General features: G+C 48.5%; 1 protein-coding gene across 3 annotated transcripts in view; it reads right to left on the reverse strand.

Annotated features, from left to right (window-relative positions):
- The window catches only part of PREX1 (phosphatidylinositol-3,4,5-trisphosphate dependent Rac exchange factor 1), a 202,424-nt gene that overhangs the window by 79,197 nt on the left and 104,925 nt on the right, over nt 1-18,302 (reverse strand). For all 3 annotated transcript variants that reach the window (XM_024238876.3, XM_054541872.2, XM_063720557.1), the window contains exon 6: nt 3,774-3,935. In XM_024238876.3, coding sequence (XP_024094644.1) covers nt 3,774-3,935 — 162 coding nt within the window. The remainder of the gene's footprint in view (nt 1-3,773; nt 3,936-18,302) is intronic.

The following is an 18,302-nucleotide window of genomic DNA, read 5'->3' on the forward strand; positions in this document are numbered from 1 at the left end:
GGTGAGGGCAAGTGAGCAGTTGATCATCTCTTAAACCAGGGCTGCCAGAGCCAGAAAACGGAGTGCCTTCCTTCCTTCCTTCCTTTCCTTCCTTCCTCCCTCCCTCTCTTTTTTTTTGATGGAGTCTAGCTCTGTCAACCAGGCTGGAGTGCAGTGGTGTGATCTCAGCTCACTGCAACCGCCTCCCAGGTTCAAGTGATTCTCCTGCCACAGTCTCCCAAGTAACTGGGATTACAGGCGTGCTCCACCACACCTGTTTTTGTATGTTTAATAGAGACGGGGTTTCACCGTGTTGGCCAGGCTGGTCTCAAACTCCTGGCCTCAGGTGATCCACCAACCCCGGCCTCCCACAGTGCTAGGATTACAGGTGTGAGCCACCGCGCCAGGCCTGTTTCTTTCTTATTAAGAGAACACATTTCCTTTTTTATCACTGTGAGCTTCACACGGAAGTCCATGGGGCTGCATCTGGAGTGTGCCTCTGAGGAGGCACAGCCCACACTGGGCACAAGTTCTAGTCAAAGCTCTTGGACACTTTTTCCATCTAAAATAAATAAATAAATAAAGAGATCCTACTTTGCTGCCAGGGCTCCTCCTGACATGTATTGGGCGTTTTCTCTGAGCCAGGCACTGCCGAGGACTCCCCCGTCCTCAAGTGACCCATGACAAGGGTACTCCCATGATCCTGACTTCGCAGATGAGGAAACTGAGGCAAAGGAATCTCTCCCCACGGAGGGGGTTGTCTCATTCGCTCACTTGCAAGGTATTGTGACACACTGCCATTTCCTTGTGCTCAGCAAAATGGATTGGTGGATTCACTTATCTGGTTTTAACTAAACCAGTCTCACGACAAACAGTGGCTCACAAAGGATCGGGGGGTAAAAAACACACATATGGAAGATCAAATTCATGAATGATGCAACCTCAAGCAAACAACAAGAAAGTGGCCAAGACAAGACTCCCCTTGCTCCAAAAACAAGCCCCTTGTCAGACATCTTTCAAGAGAGAGATGACAGCTATCTGATCAGATCAGCAAGAGGTCACAAAGAAAGATGGGAAAGGATCAAGAGAATATGTCAAATAAAGATGTGCAATCACTGTCATTAACATGAACTACCCCCTAAGGCATGCTGTCCTCAGAGACTGTAACTACTAACAGATAGCATGGAAGCAGCTCCACTATTAGACGTTATTTTTTCTAGCTAGAATGTACTATTTTCACAAGTCACCTTGAGGAACAAACTATTTTAAAAACCTTTCTACTTCATAGAAAACAATTTCACGTTTTTCAAAGGACATTCATATTCCACACCTCACTTTATCTTCCAAATGAAACCAAAAAAATAACTTCAGAGATATTATCACTAAAATTAAACAAATAGGAGAAAATAAAGCCCACCAGGCAGGACAAGCTTACTTGAGGCAGGGCAAACTTACTCAAGGCAGGGCAGTCTGTAAGTTACAGGGCTGGGCCTCAAAACCAAGTCCCTGTGCCTCAGCTGCCTCATCTGTAAAATGGGAATAATAACACCTCCCTTGTAGGGTTGGAAGCTTGTAGCAGGTACTAAATAACTGCCAGCAATTCTTATTTTAAGTCACTTTATTTCCTATTGCATCCAGAAACACTGGCCACTGAGTTCTCCAACTGTACATGTTCAGGGTCATAAAGGGTTTTAGAGACCCTTGGTTCCCATTTCCCTAGGCCCTTACCAGAAAAAAGGCATCTGGAAATCACTTTTGCTGCAGCTGCCGAGGAGCTTGCTCAATACCCTGTCCTCCGGGGCCCATGTGAGAAATTTCTTTTCCAACTGAGTGCCAGGAAACTCTCTGTCTCCCAGAAGAACTGCTCTGCTTCTTCCTTTTCCGACAATATTAGGTAATTTATGTATGTTGCTCTTTTCATCTTGGCTTCCAGGAAACTCAAAGCCCAAACAGACAGATGTTTAAATTAGTCACCTCTATTTGCTCTTGAAGTTCAAAGTGGCCATGTGACCCATTTCTGGCCAATGCAATGAAAGGGGACACCTGCATGGGGCTTCTAGAAAAGGTTTTCCTCCACCAGGGAAGATATCTCCCCACTAACTACCCTGGCCATGCCCCTGTCTCCTCCGGTTTTGAACGCATGGTGCCTGGAGCTGCTGCCTTCATGGAAGCATGAGGGAAAGAAGAGGATCACCAGAGACCAAATCAGAGCTCTGACATCATAAGGCTGAGATGAGAGTCTTCGAGGATGCATTCTAACTGACGCACCTGAGGATCAGGCAACTTTCAGATGCAGGAAACAGAAACCAAGCCGTGTACTTTTAAGCAAAAAGGAACGAGGGGCTTTACTTATTATTCACTGAAGGGGCAAGAGGAGCCAGGAATCCAGGCCGAGGGCCCCAGGAAACCAACCACACTGAAGAACTGACCCACCAGGAGAGCCACTGCCCCTGCCCCAGGTGGGAAAGGAGAATCAGAACATCACCTGTCCAAGCTCAGGCTCCAGGAAAAGGCTCCCCAGGTGGCATCAAGGATTCAGTAGTTCTTGCCTCAATTGTCAACTGCAAAGCCATCCCGTGGCTGCTACCCCACCAACAATAAAAAAGGAAAGCCTAGGCCATGCATCCGACATGCAGGAAGCTGGCGCCCGGGCCCTCTTCTAATGTTACCACGGAAAGCCAAACACAACCATGGCTGTGCTTTGCTGCAAAAATAGCACAAGGGGTGGCCTCCGCCCCACTTCCACCTTCCAAATCTCAAGCAGCTGGATCTGATCTTGGCCAGACCCCAAATCATATCCCAAACTGAAGCCGGTAAATAGAGCTCTTCACTCTCCAGCCTCAGCTGGGCAGGAAGGCCCAGCAGAAGGAGCGCAGGGGACATGGCAAGTGGATTGGCCAATCCACAATACCCACTCCTCCCTGAACGCAGCCCCTCTCCTCTCTGCAGCCAAACCCGTAACCTCACAGCAATACAGCCTCACATTTAGGATTCCCCAGCACAGAGAAAAGAACTAGAAATCCCAAATATGGCAAGTGACTCCAAAGGCCAGAAAATCCAAAGGGCCTACGGCATATGATTCACGTAACAATCTCTGCCCAAGAGACTTTCATCTTTCCTCTTAATCTCCTGTTCCAGCTGTATTTACTCTGATATGGATTTTTTCATTTATTCATATTTTCCCATTTCCTTCTATGGATTCACAGGAAACCTCTAATAATCTAAGGAAGGCAAGGGGGCTTAAATCCAATGATCTCAAGAACCCTATCCCCTAATAATCATGATAGTTAATACTAATAGCTACCATTTATTGAGTACCTACTATGTACCAGGTACAGATGAGGATACTGAAGTTCAGAGAAGTGATGACATTTGCCTAAAGTCACCCAGCAAAGGAGTGTCAAAGCCAGAATTCTGTCCTGGAGTGGACGCTAAAACCCTACCCTTGACGTTGGCATCAACAGCTCAAAGGCCTCCACATACCAGGCAATGCATGAAAGAGATGGGGTGGGGAGATAACAGGGGATGGTGGGGACTGAAGGAAACTAGAGGCTCCAGTGACTATTTCCATGAAATATAGGGGCCCAGTGTCACCAAGTTTTTAAGAGAAACTTGAAATGCGAATTTGTATTTGGATTTAATTGAAAAATAATTAAGCAATCTTTTGCAAACACTCTGTAGGCCAAACAGAGTACACTGCAGACTGACAGGTGCCCAGGCCTCAGTTCATGCCTGCACCTGAGTACCTCCTGGCCCCCTGCAGCCCAGGAGGCCCCCTCCTGTCCTGTACACACCTCCCAGCCTTCGATGTGGGACTGCAGCTGCTCCAGGGCTTCCAGCTTCTCCATCTGCCGCTTGGTCTCATTGATGTTGGAGCAAACGGTCTTCATGGCCTGCAGGGCACTCTGAACCGCGGGGTGGTCTGGGTGCTTGCCGGGAGTCCTCTTGGCCAGCTCCTGGGGTAGAATAGAGGTGGGGAGAAGAAAGCAAGACATCAATCCAGAGGAGACCCAGGCCAGAGCTGAACCCAAGAAAACAGACAAAAACTCCTCGCCTGGTGGACATTACATTCTACTAAAGGAGATGAGCCAAAGCAAAGAAAACTCAGGTATGGAATCCAATGTCAAGCAGTGGTAAACACTAGAAAGATGAATGAGAATGAGGGAGAGGGAAGCATTGTTTCACAAGGAGGTCAGGGGAGGCCTCTCTCTGGAGGTGATGTTTGAGCAGCGACCCTGGATAGAGCAAGAGAGAGAGCCCTGCAGAAACCCAAGGGGAGAGCCTGCCGGGCAGGCGGCACCGTGGTGCAAAGGATCTGAGGCAGGCACATGTCTGGTACGTAATGAGGAACAGAAAGGAGGCAGTGTGTCTGGGGTGGAATAAATGAGAGAGAGAAAAACAGAGAGATCCGCGGTCACAGAGGTGGCCCCAACACTGCTCCTCCCCAGGCCCGGTTTTCTTATCGTAAGACAGGTATAAAAAATACCCCGCCTTCACAAGGGTATGGGACTGAGCATATGAAGTGGCTCTTAATCCATGAGAAGCCCCCTGCCCCCACGGTTTCCCACTGCCAGCTCACCCCTCAACTCAGACACAGGCTGGGACATTGCAAAGGCCAGGCCAGTCTTAATCGAACATTCCAGCCAATAAATGTGATGGGAGAGGAACTCAGGAGGAAGGGAATAGCTGGGACTTGAGATATCAGGGAAGATTTTTCAGGCCAAATTACCCAAATCACCCAACCGCCCCCGTCAGTCTTTCATCCCGAACTGTGCTGGCAGAGATAATTTTCTTTAATCATCTGACCCAGAAACACGCCCAACAGCTCCAATCTCTCCCCTACGCCCTATCTCTCTGCTCCCTCGACGATCCAGATAACGTCCCCGCAGATGTGACACTCTTGCATCGTAGTTACGAGCACATATGTAGGTTCAAGGGCTGACTCTGCCCCTCACTGTCTGGGTGACCTTGGGCCAGTCCCCTCTCTATCCTGGGCCTCGGCTTCATCATCTGCAAACCTGTGATGATGAGGATGATGGTGATGACGATGGCAGCAATTAATGTCTACTGAGCCTTCGCTCCACGTTTTTAAGGTAGCTTCTGTTATTAGACCATTTAACAGATGAGGGGACTGAGGCACAGCAAGAAAACCTAAGGCCTCAAAGAAGTACAAGGAGGAACTGGGATTTGAACCCAGGCTGTCTGGTGCTGCTCATGGCTGTGGTAAGGGATAAATGAGGTACTGTAGGAAAAGCACCAAGTACATATATAGTAAGCACTCAATATATGCGAGCCATTAGCATTCTCCTTGTATGACAACACGCTAGCTGTAACTGTGAGCAGCAATTTGCCACAAAAGGGTATTGTTCTGAGCACTCCCTGGAGAAAACCAACTCCAAACACATCCCTTCTCCATTCACTTATTTTCTGCCCTGCCTGAAAACAAACGTCCTATTTTCTGAAGACCAGGTCCTAAGATTCCCAAGGCCCAGCTGGTCTGCATCATCAGGCCCCTGGGACTTTGCTGAGCTCTTGCCATGCACCCAGGCAATGTGCCCACAGAATGCAAAAGAAGGGAGATGGAGCCCTGCTCTTCCTCTGGAGGCCCCAGCAGTGAGGCTGGAAAGGCACTTCCCTGGGGGTTTGAGAGAGGCCCAGAGAGCAGCGCCATATGCTGAAAATGCTGGTGATCAATCAAAGGAGAAGCAAGCCCGGAAGGCTTCAGGAGGAAGCAACACAAAGGCAGGCAGGGCACCCAGGGCCAGCTCTGCTACTGCGGAGAGTATTTCGACTTATTCTTCACTCAGCAAATACTGGCTGAGCAACTGGTGTGAACCTGAGCTGTGGAGGCTGGGCAAAGAACAAGATGGTCCTCTGGAAGCTCATGGTCAAAAGTGGACCGGTCAACAAGGTGATGACTATTACTACTACCAACAGTAACAACAGCTAATACTCAGCGAGCCCTCATGCTCCTGTCAAGCTCATTTGATCCTCATGTCAACTCTATCAGGTAGGCACCATTATTCTCGTTTGACAGATGCAAGACCTGAGGCACAGAGAGGTCAGGCCGTTTGTCCAAGGTCACACAGCACATCTGAGCCCACCCAGTCTGACTCCAGAGTTTGTGCTCTAAATCCCCGTGCTATTTACAACTTTTCAGACAGTTAAGTACAAATACTTTCCTCTCAAATAAATATATAATGTATATGAATTAAAGGGACAATGAGTGAGGGAAGGGCGGTGGTCTGAGAAGGTCTCTCTGGAAAGACAGGCTTGTGAGCGAAGCTTGAATGAGGTGAGGTCACAGGCCGCACTGCGTCTGCAGGAATAGCACTCCAGGAAGGAGAAGAGCACATGCAAAGGCCCTGAGGCAGAGAGAAGCAGCAGGGAGGCCAGCGGAGCTGCAGCAGAGCGAGCGAGAGAGAGGGATGGACCATAGATTCAGACAAGCATGCCAAGGCCAGATCACATTAGGCCGCAGTGGGGTGTTTGGGTTTCCTCCCAAGAGCATGGGGAAGTAATGGGGGTATTAGCAGAGGCCTGACACTATCCTCTCACCCTTTAAAGGACCTCCCTGGCTGCTGACAGGAGGATGCACGGGATGGAATGTGCAGTGAATATAAAGTGGGAAGACCAGTTATGGCTACTGCCAAAGTCCAGGCAAGAGCAGAGGGTGGCACAGAAGCTCTGTGCCTCATTCACTCCATGCATGCATGTATCCACTCAGCCAGGCTCCAGTGTACCTGGCCCCATGTTGGGCTCTCTGTTGTACACAGATGACGGCAGACACTCCCCTAAGCCGTTAGCCTGCTTGTAGGCATGTCCACAAAGTTACAATATAAGACCATGATCTTATGACCATATTCAGTAATTCCATTCGATTCAGCAAAGCTACCCCAGTCCCAGGTTCCCTGAAGTGGTTTTTGGCATCTGGACCTTTGTGAGGCCAGCCGAGGCCAGGGAGTGAATGTGGCCAGTCAGCTCCCAGTGGGCAGGGACAGAGGCTGCTGGTTAGTGAGACCCCCACCCCAGGTTCTACCCATCATCCCTTTCATCCAAAGCAGGGGTCAAATGACAGTCCAAGGACCGAGTCCAACCCATCACCCATTTTTGTAAAAAAAAGTTTCATCGGAACCAAGCATCTCATTCACTGACATATTGTCAGTGGTTGCTTTTACACTACAATGACAGATTGTATGGACCCCAAGGCCTAAAATATTTACTATCTGGTCCTTTAACGGAAAAGTTTGCTGGCCCTTTGTTAAAAGCAACAGAACTGATTCTGAGCTGAACACGAGGACACCTGGAATAAAGGCTACACGCCCAGTCCACCTGGACACGAGGTTCTCGTGGATGGGGCACGAGCAGAAGTGCCAGGTGCAGTTTCCCTTCTCCTTTCCCTCTTCCTTGGCTGGAACGTGGGCATGGTGTAAGCACCTGAAACTCTGGTGGTGAGGGCCACACCTCAGGGTTGGCAGAACTTGGTGCTGTCAGCATGGAGCCACCATGCTGCCCCGGATTGCCTTGACAGAAATAAGCTTAGGCGTTGTTTAAGCCACTCTTGTTTCAGAGCTCTGTCACTGCAGCTAAAACATATCTTATTACAAAAGATCCCACCGTGTTGTGGCACTTGGGATAAATTCACCATGAAACTGTGTTCTTCCTTCTGCTGGCTCTGTTAAGCTTGGCCATCAGTGAAATTACTTTGCCTTCCAATGGTCCTAGCAGGCAGATGCTTTTACTATCCCCACTTGACAGATGAGGAAGCTGAGGCTCACACAGAGGCAAGGTCTCCTGCCCAAGGTCATGGACAGCTAAGCGGCTACACGGTGCAGCTCCAGAGCTCACATTTCTGAATCACTATTCTGTGATTCTCCAGCCTGAGGCCCTAGGCCTCTTCCCACCTCCCCCGACAAATAGGAAGCCCTCATCACTTTTATTCTTGAAACTAAAACCTCATGGGCCCACGGCACCCCTCTGATGGACACTGCCGCCATATATGCTCCTCCCAAACCCTGGAAATTTGGAATCTCAGTGATTCTCCTCCAGTGGTTCCCTGTGGGGCTGCCAAAACCCAGTAGTTAGTAAAAGTGAAAAAAAGGCTGCTTCCCTTTTCTATCTGGCTGCCTCTATCTCTATTCTTGCTCTAGGTCAGTGGCAGGGGTAGGGAATTGAAACCAAGCAAGACCTGGCCAGGCCCATGGCTGGACCAAAACCGTAGGGGAAGTGTTAGCTTTGGTGTCTTGGTTCACAGGGGCATGTTGGCTCCACTCTGTGGAGCTCCAAAAAATGAGGGCCCATTCCTGCCTCCAGGCCTTTGGACTTGCTGTTTCCTCTCCCGGCACACTCCTCAAGATCTCAAGAAGTAACAGCCAAGCACGGTGGCTCACACCTGTAATCTCAGCTCCTTGGGAGGCCCAGGCAGGAGGATCACGAGGTCAGGAGTTCAAGACCAACCTGGCCAGCATGGTGAAACTCTGTCTCTATTAAAAATACAAAAATTAGCTGGGCATGGCGGCACATGCCTATAATCCCAGCTACTTGGGCGGCTGAGGGAAGAGAATTGGTTGAACCAGGAGGCGGAGGTTGCAGTGAGCCGAAGGGTGCAGTGAGCCGAGATCGCGCCACTGCACTCCAGCCTGGGTGACAGAGCAAGACTACATCTTAAAAAAAAAAAAAAAAGAAAAGAAGTAACACAAGCCAGGCATGGTGCCTCACACCTGTAATCTCAGCACTTTGGGAAGCCAAGGCGGGCGGATTACCTGAGGTAAGGACTTCAAGACCAGCCTAGCCAACACAGCAAAACCCCATCTCTACTAAAAATATAAAAATTAGCCAGGCATGGTGGTGCACACCTGTAATCTCAGCTACTTGGGAGGCTGAGGCAGGAGAATCGCTTGAAACCAGGAGGCAGAGGTTGCAGAGAGCCAAGATCAGGCCCCTGCACTCCAGCCTGGGCAATAGAGTGAGACTCCATCATAAAAAAAAAGAGGCAACTTAGTACTGTATAAAGATAGGCCTAGAGATCAATGGAAAAGAACTGTAGGCGGTGGCCAGCAGTTCAAGACCAGCCTGGGCAACACAGAAAGACACCATCTTTGCCAAAATATTTTAAAAACTTAGCTGGGCACAGTGATGTGCACCTGTAATTCCAGCTTTTGGAAGGCTGAGGTGGGAGGATCACTTGGGCCCAGGAGTTCCAAGTTACAGTGAGTTATAATCGGGCCACTGCACTCCAGCCTGAGTGACAGAACGAACCTGTCTCTATTATCTCTTTAAAAAAAAAAAAAAAGAGAGAGGTTGATAGGTGCAGCAAACCACCATGGCACATGCAGACCTATGTAACAAACCTGCACATTCTGCACATGTGTCTCAGAACTTTAAAAAAAAAACCAAAAGTAAAAATCAATGCATATCAAAAAAAAATTGAGAGTCCAGAAATAAATCCTTACATTTATGGTCAGTCAATTTTCCACAAGGATGCCAAGGCAATTAAATGGACGAAAGAACCGTCTTTTCAACAAATGATGCAACTGAATATCCATGTGCGACAAAATGAGGCTGGCCCCTTCCTCACGCCACACACAAAAATGGACTCAAAATGGATCACAGACCTAAATGTAAGAGCTGAAACTATAAAACTGTCAGAGAAAACATAGGGGTAAACCCCTTGTGACCTTAGGTTAGGCGAAGTGCTCTTAGATATGACCAAATGCACAAGCAACTTAAAAAAAATAGATAAAGTGAATTTCACCACAATGTAAAACTTTTGTGCTTCAAACGACACTATCCCAATGTGAAAGCCAAAAAATAAATAAAATTAAAAAGGAAGAGAAAAGACAATCTGCATAATGAGGGAAATAGTATCAATGATACATCTGATGAGGAACTTGTACCCAGAATATATAAAGAACCCTTACAACTTAACAACAAAAAGATAAATAATACAAGTAAAAAACAGGCATAGGACTTGAACAGACATTTCTCCAAAGAAGATACACAAATGTCTGATAAGCAGACAAAAAGATGTTCAACATCACGTGGGAAAATGCAAAACAAAACCAAAATGAGATACCACTTCACATCTACTGGAATAGCTATAATCCAAAACATGAATAACAACTGTTGGTGGGGATATGAAAAAAATAGAGCCCTCCTACATTGCTGGTAAAAATATAAAATGGTGCAGCAGCTTAGGAAAGCAGTTGGGCAATTCCCTTGCGACACCATGATCCAGCCATACCTGAAGCCATCTATCCATGGCTTTTCAGCTATGTGAGCCTATTTATTTTTTACATATATATGTTGTGTTAAGTCAGCTTGGGCTAGTTTTTCCATCTCTTATTTGAAAAAGTTCCTACTGCTTCACAGTCTCAGAGAGAGTACACAGATATGGAAACTCGAAGGTGTCCCAGTTAGTCTCAGACAGGCATAAAATGTGGGTATCTTCAAAGCTAACGAGAGCTTCAGCGATACTAACAAAGGTCTAACATGCGAAACGAGGGAGATGAGGAGGCTCCTGCCCAACTCAGAACTGAACAGACTGTCCTAATAAATCAGAATAGAGTGACGTTCAAAGGAGACATACTATGGTACTGAAAACCCTGGAATCCATATCCAAAGTGGAACAGATACATGAACTTCCAGGGTTTGGCCCAGAGAAGAGTATTTCTGGAAGGAACCCAAGAGGTGCTTGCTTGCTAAGCATCTTGGGAGAACTACATGACTAAGATGCCCAGTGGATCTGTAAGATCTCAAGGAATCCAGTGGGACCAGTGCAAGAGACCACCGTTTGACTGAATTAATCCATTCTTATACCACTTGGAGCTTTCTCACAAGAGAGGGGGCTACCTTGTAAGGTAGTAAGTTCTCTGTCAATAGAGGTATCAATGATAGGTTCAGGCCCACTAATGCCTTATTCTAGCTCAAACCCAGTATCAGATCATGAAACTGGAGAGCCCTGTGGTCAAGAGAATGGGTGCTGGGAAAAGGGAGGCATGGTATCCGCTTCGCCTCCACCACATCTCAGCTGTGGGGCCTTGCACAAGTGACCTCACCTCTCTAAAGCCAAGTGTGCACATCTGTGAAAGAGGCTAAGACTCACCCCCGAAGGCTAATGTAAGGATCCAATGGAGTGATGAATGTAAAAGTCTTGGTACCCAGTAAGGACACAATATTTATCATCATCGTCATTATGTCTGTGGTTAATAGTGGCTATTTCTTATGATTTATGTATAGTAGGAATAATAGTGAAAATAGAAGTCGTGGTAATAGTCCTAATAGCTAGCATCTACTGATACTTACTGTGCACCAAGCACTGCGTGAAATTTAAGTGTATTAAGTCATTTCCTCCTCGAATGATCCCAGTGAGGTAGGTACTATTATGATCCCACTCTATATATAAGGAAACTGAGGCACAGAGAGCTTAAAAGCCTCTTGCCCAAGGCCACAGAGACAGAAAGTGGGACTTGGCAGATGCCAACCACATCTACAGGCCCCTCTAGAAATAGTAACAGCTGGAAATGAACACCCCCAAATCAGACTCTTAGAACACAAATGTCTGAGCAGGGCAGGCCCTGGGGATCCTTCAGAAAAATTGAGTGCAGGGAAGGGAGGGGTGTGCTAGGGCTACCCTGCGAACCAGCAGCTTTAGCCCCTCCAGGAGCCAGGCTGAGTGGCCTTCCCCAGCATCCACCCCTCGAGCCCTGTGTGGTTTCACGAGTGGGGCCCCAGGCAAAGGCTTCCTAGAAGAGAGGATGTTGGCGCAGAGAAGCCTGGGCTTCCGCGAGATGCCTCACCTCCCTCTCGCCCCTGCAATCACATTTACTCAAAGGATGTCCAAAGATGCCCACTCTGAGCAGCCCCTTCATGTCCCCAGAACTGTGTAATCAGCCCCCAGCATGGCCATAAGAGGCAGCCTGAGGCGCAGGGCCTCAAACCCCAGGGCAACAAACAAACGTGGCTAGGGCCAGCTCCTACTGGCTTACTCAGCTTTGCCCAAGGCCCAGCTCACTCAGCCTCACCCCAAGACCCAGGAGAGGACTAGGGGAAGAACAAAGGGCTCAGAGGAAGAGGAGGTGGCAAGGAGAGAGGAGGACGAGCTGCAGAGGCCTACTGCTTCCACCTGCTCCTCTCTCGGGCCATGGAGTCCAGGAGAGGCCACCCCAGCCAGCTCCCAGTGTGGATCTGTGACTAAAGCCTGACCTTCCATCCTCCCAGCCACACAAGGAGAGTGTGGGGCCCATGCTGAGCCAGTGGACCTCAGGCTGGGACTTCCTATGCAAACACTGGGAAAGGCATGCTCTCCTCTCCCTGGGTGGGTACACTGGTCACACACGGGCCTGAGGCTGCTGGTGACCAATGACGCCACTGTGAGAAAGCAGCCTCCTGAGCACAAGGCTGGCACTGAGGGAAACACAGCAGGACATGGAGAGACAGAGTCAGGACAGTATCGCCTGAGCCCTGGATGCAACTATGCCTGAAGTCAGACCTACCCTCAGTCTTTTCTGTTTTCTATTCTTTTTTTAAAAGTAAGTTTAATTAACAAGGTCATAAAAACAATAAAGTAGATTTTCAGTCACTAGCAAGCGAAATCGTAAGAAAATGAATCCATAAACCCATAGTGTGAAAACAAAAACAAAGCTGCAATTGTCACTGGAAGATGTGATAATACCCACCATTCCCTGTGACTTGGGGTTGGTGGGGGTTGGAAAGCCATATTGTCCTCTCCACAAAGAGAAAAAGGCAGGGGGGTGGTGTCATCAACAGGGTCTGGGTCAAGCAGAACAACACCCACTTTCTGGGGACACCTCAGCCAACTCCAAGAAGGGGCTGATCCTGCACTCAGTGACTTGCCTCCAGTCACACAGGCCTGCCCAAGGCTCTGCCATCTAAGCTCAGGAAGCCTGGCTTGCTCCTGTACCCACAGTGCTGAAGTCCTCTGCGGCCAAACCTAGGGTGACAGCAGAATGCAAATGAAGAGGTGCTAAGGATACCCACCACCACTTTAAAAAAAAAAAAAAAAAAAAAAAAAGGAAAAGAAAACAAGAAGCGAAAAACATCTGGAAGTCCAAGAGAACCCAGAAGTGAAGAGCTGCCCAGCATTGCAAAAAAAAAAAAAAAAACCACAAACACCCTGCATGCATGCAAATCATATGCAGACTTCATGTAAATGTATTTCCAATTTTAACAATTTCAGCCTCTGCTGCATGTCTAGGAAAACTGTAGTCCCACCAATTAGGAATTAGCAGGAGAAAGGAAATAATGCTCGTGGGTTTTAAAAACTCCTTTCTTCTACTCAGAGAGGAAAGCGGGGTAGAGTGGGAAGATGGCTCCTATCAGGAAGTTCCTGTTCTGGCTTTGATGAGGATGTGCTGTGTGACCTTGGACAAGTTGCCTCCCCTTTCTGTGCCTATGCCTCTTGGCTATGCAAGGTAGTGATGAGACCAAGCTAAATGTTATCGCCAGCCTCTGTCAGCAAAGCAGAAGCTCTGGCCAACCTGGACTTGCATTTCCACCTTACGGTAACAGTTGGCTGGGCTGAGCAGTGGCTGTTCCTTAGAAGGGACGTGTGCCCTCTAGTCTGCCACAGTTCCCACCAACCTCGCTAAGTTACAACCAAGCTACTCACTCTTTTCCTGCACGTGCCCTGCAGGTATCTGTGTTTGTGACCCTAGGTTGGTAGGTCTCTACTGACCCTCCAGGCTCTGACATTCAGCAGCTCTATAGCCAACCTTTCAAAGAGACCCTAGCATGGCTCACTGTAAAGTTCTACACCTCTTGCTCTCACTTCCAGGCTCTCCACAGGCATTTCTCTAGAGAAAAGGGTAAAATGGTGAGAGATGGTGGTGATTGATGGTGATGGTAATGGTGGTGGTAGTGGCGATGACAGCTATAAATTCTAACTTAGTGGAAGGAAAAATACATAAAAATAAAAGAAATAAAGGAAAAAGCAACTAAGCCAAAAAAACTAAAACAATCCAAAATAAAACACGGAAAGACGCAAAAGCATCAAAAAAAGAGGATAAAGAGAAATCAAAAAGAAGGATGGCAGAGCCAAGTTCAAATATATTAATAAACACAATAAATATAAGTGGACTAAACGCTCCTGTTAGAAGATATTATCAGATCAGATTTTAAATTGAACTCTATGGAGTTAACAAAAAAAGCACCCAAAGTCTAAGGATTCGGATAGGTCAACCACAAAAGGAGAAACAAGATATTTCAGGAAAACACTAGTCAAAAGAAACTTAATGTAATTATATTAATATTGGAAAACACAGACGTTGAAACAATAAAAATAGCTAATATTAAGCACGTCTCAGCATTTTACAGATATTTTTCATTTTATCTTTATAATAACCAATAACTAGGGCACTATTTCACAGGAGAAAACTGAGGCACACAGAGTTTAAGTCAGATTTCAAAGAGCCAATGCTAATAAGGTCAGGACTAGGATTGATAAGCATAAAAACCATTACAATATTTGAGTCACCAACATATAACAAGCATGACCATTTACTCAGTAATATGCAAAATGCTTTCATGAGTTTTCTCATGCATCGTCTCATCTGATCTTCACAGCAAGCCTGGGAGGTAACTACCATGTCCATTTTACAGATGGGAAAATGGAGACAAAGAGAGGTTCAGCAACTTGCCCTTGGTCACACAGCTAAGAAGTGGAGTTGGATTTCTGAATTCACTCTTAACCACACACAGTACAGGAGAAAGTAGAATACAGGTTGGACCCCACAAAAGGTGATCTGGGAAGGCTCCTTTGAAGATGGGGCATCTGAGCATGGATTTGAAAGGAAGAGGTGATGGCAGGACCCCGCCCCCCCAACTCCCCAACAAGGGGTGTCCCGAGGTTAGTGCTCACCACACAGGAAAGAGCCTGAGCACAGGCTGACACAGGTTGAGTCTCTGGGGCAGCTGTGGGTGAGGTGTTGGTGCTCGGCCCGAGAGACAGGATGAAGGGGTGGGCACTGTGGTTGGGGGAGGATGGGGTCAGGGTAGAGGGGGCTGCAGTGAAGAGATCTCTGACTTCCTGTGCTTTCTCAGCAAGACAGTGACAATGCCCGATCTCCAGCAGATGAAGAGCTCGCTGCACAACATCAGTCAGACAAAAACTCCAAAGAGATAACCCAAAGTATCCAGAATAATAGAAGGACTCTGGGAAATCAAAAGGACAACTGTCCAATAGAAAATGGGCAAAGGATGTGAAAAGGCCACTCTCATGAAATGCACCCACCTCCACTGCCACCACCAGGTCAAGACATCTCCTACCCGAATCACTGAAGCCAAGCACTTCCTGGTCTCCCTGACTCCACTCTGACCACCCCACGGTCCACCCTCCACACACAGCCAGAGGGACCCCATTAGAACTAAGGCAGATCCTGTTCCTTGCTGCTCAGAACCTTCCCATGGTCCCCATCTCCCCCAGATGGAAAATAAAGACCCCACAATGGCCCACAAGGCCACACCTGACCTGGCTCCATTACCTCTCCAACCTTACTCCCTCGCTCTCTCCCTATCCTCTCCTCTCCAGTCACCCTGGCCTCCTCACTGTTCCCAGACACACGAGCAACAGTCCTGCCCCAGGGCCTTTGCACTGGCTGTTCCCTCTGGAACAATTTTCCCCAAGGTACCTGCTTGACTTCCTCCTTCACCTCTTTCAGGTCTTTGCTCAAATGTTTCCTTCCAGTCCAGCCTTCCCTGACCACATTATCTAAACCTGCAACCCCCTGAGTGACTCTTGGTCCTTACTGATCTTCTGAACCTGATATTTATTTTTTCCATGGCATCCAAATATTCCATCTAAACAAGCATACATATTTCTTACTCATTTGTCACCATCTCCCCCAAGAAGAATGTCCGTTCCAAGGGGACAGGGGTTCAAGCTGGTTTTGTTCACTTTGTACCTCTAGCACCTCAAGCAGTGCCTGACACATAATAGTTGCTCAATAAATAGGTGGTGAATGAATGAATGGCTTCAAAAACCCTAAACACTGCAGCACCAACTGTGGCTGTCTCTCGGAGGACACTAGGAAGACGGAAAGGGATTTGCTAAGAGAGTAGTATTCTACTGTGTGAGTCACTGTTTTTTAATGTTGGCTTCTCCCCTTCCCCCTCCACCCATCCTACATAAAGTTTGCTCTGGTGCCACCTAAAATCTTCTGGAAAGCTATGAGTAGTATATGTCCATGCTCCGGGAAACACGTCACTCCCAGCTGTCCCCCTTCACCGAGAATTGAGGTCAACACCTCCCTGGCAATGGACCTCACTCAGTCCATCCCAGGAGCGCTGACCTCAGTATCGGCCACTTTCCTCCCAGCCAAGTAGACAGAGGTAACAGCCGAATGACAAGGTCCTTGCACTGCACTTGGGTGACAGCTGCATCACCCACAGACAGACATGGGAGGTGCAGGAGACAACAGCAGCCGTGCACAGACCCAAGGCTGTACCCCAAGCAGCTACTCTGCAAAAAACATCCCTGGATGCAACCCCACTAGAGCAGCTGTTCTGAATGGACAGGTCCCAGGATGCGTCCTGTTGGGGCCCACAGTGTTTAACAAGTTCTGAATCAAGCTGATACTTGGACATAAGTAACTTTCACATAAAAGTCCCAATTTCTGGATTCAGAAACAGTTGGCAAGAAGACAGGGGTGGCCTTTCCACATTCATTCAATAAGTGACCAGGGGTATCTACCCTGTGCAGGCACCATTCCAGGCACTGGGGAAACAGGCCCAAATCCCTGCCCTTGGGGAGCTGATGTCTCAAAATCAATCAGGACACCAAGCGTCCCAGGACAGAATGTGAGCCAGCGAGCAGTGCTATGAAGAAAAATAAAAGCAAGGTGAAGGGGACAGAAAATGGCAGAGGCAGCTCCTCTATCGCAGAGGTGGCCAGGGAAGGCCTCAGGCAGGAGGCACTGGAGCAGCAGAAGCCTGACAAAGATGAAGAGTGAGCCTCAGGAGACATGGGGTAAAATGTCCCAGCAGAAGAAAGAGCAGGTGCAAAGGCCCTGAGGCAGAAACCTGCTTGTTGTGTTCAGAACTTCAGAAAGCAAGCCTGGCTGAGGAGAGAAGATGACAACGTCAGAGAGGAACATGGGTGAGACAGGGTAGGACACTGCAGATGGCAACAGCAAAGAACTTGGACCTTACTTGGAGTGAGCAGAGAGCCCCGGGAGGGTAGTCCGGGGAGGAGTGACATGAACTGACTTCAGTTTAGCTGCTGAGCTGGGAGCAGCCTGCAGAGGACAAGAACAGAGGCAGGGAGGCCCGCTGGGGCCGTGGCAGTGGCCCAGCACCGGGGGAGTGAAGGCATTCAGAAGCAGCTGGACTCTGGACAGAGTCCGAGAGCAGAGCCGACAGGACCTCCTCATGGCGAGACATGGGGGTGGGGAAAGATGGACACCAAATGTAATCCCAAGGTTTGGCCTGAGCAACCAGAAGGACAGAGGGGCTGTCTGCTGAGCTGGGGATGGAGGGGTTGGTGGGGAGGTGGTCTGGGGAAAGGCATGAGTATGCTGGGTAAGAGATGCCTGCCAGACACTCAAATGCAGAAACTCAACGGGCAGAAAGACAAGCCCAGGGTCTAGGGGAGAGGTCCGGGCTGAAGTCATCCAGGTGGGAACGGAGTTTAAGGCCATGGGAATGTCCACACAAATCCTGTACATGGACCTTCAGAGCAACATGACTCACAATAGCCAGAAAGTGGAAACGACCCAAATGTCCATCAGCTAATGAGTGGATAAACACAACATGGTCCAGCCACACGACGGAAGATGATTCAGCCACAAAAAGGAAGGAGGCACCGACACGCTCCAACGTGGCTGAACCTTGAGGACATGAGCCTAAGTGAAGCCAGCCAGGCACGAAAGACCAGCACTGTGTGATTCCACTTGGAGGAAATATCCAGAATAGGCGAACTGACAGAGGCAGAAAGTAGACGAGTGGTCGGCAGGGGCTGGAGGAGGGGAGGATGGACAGTAAGTGTTTATAGGTCTGGGGTTTCTTTTGGGGGTGACGGAAATGTTCTAAAATTATTGTGGTAATGGTTGCACAACCCTTGAGTATGCTTTTTAAAAAGACCACAGAGCGGGTAAGGCCACCACAGGAGCAAGTCTAGATGGGTAAACAAACGGCCAGAGGACTAAGCCCAGGGCCCATCTCTCCTCAGAGGCCGCGGAGACGAGGAAGCAGCAGAGGAGACCAAGATCAAGTGGCCAGAGAGCTGGGGGCAAAGGTGGCAACTGCCCCCTGAGACAGGGTATGTCCCCTGCAGTCGGCCCCAGGATGGCCCCTGCCACACACTCCCA

The sequence above is a fragment of the Pongo abelii genome, chromosome 21 (genome assembly GCF_028885655.2).
Source record: "Pongo abelii isolate AG06213 chromosome 21, NHGRI_mPonAbe1-v2.0_pri, whole genome shotgun sequence".
NCBI classification, from domain to species: Eukaryota; Metazoa; Chordata; class Mammalia; order Primates; family Hominidae; genus Pongo; species Pongo abelii.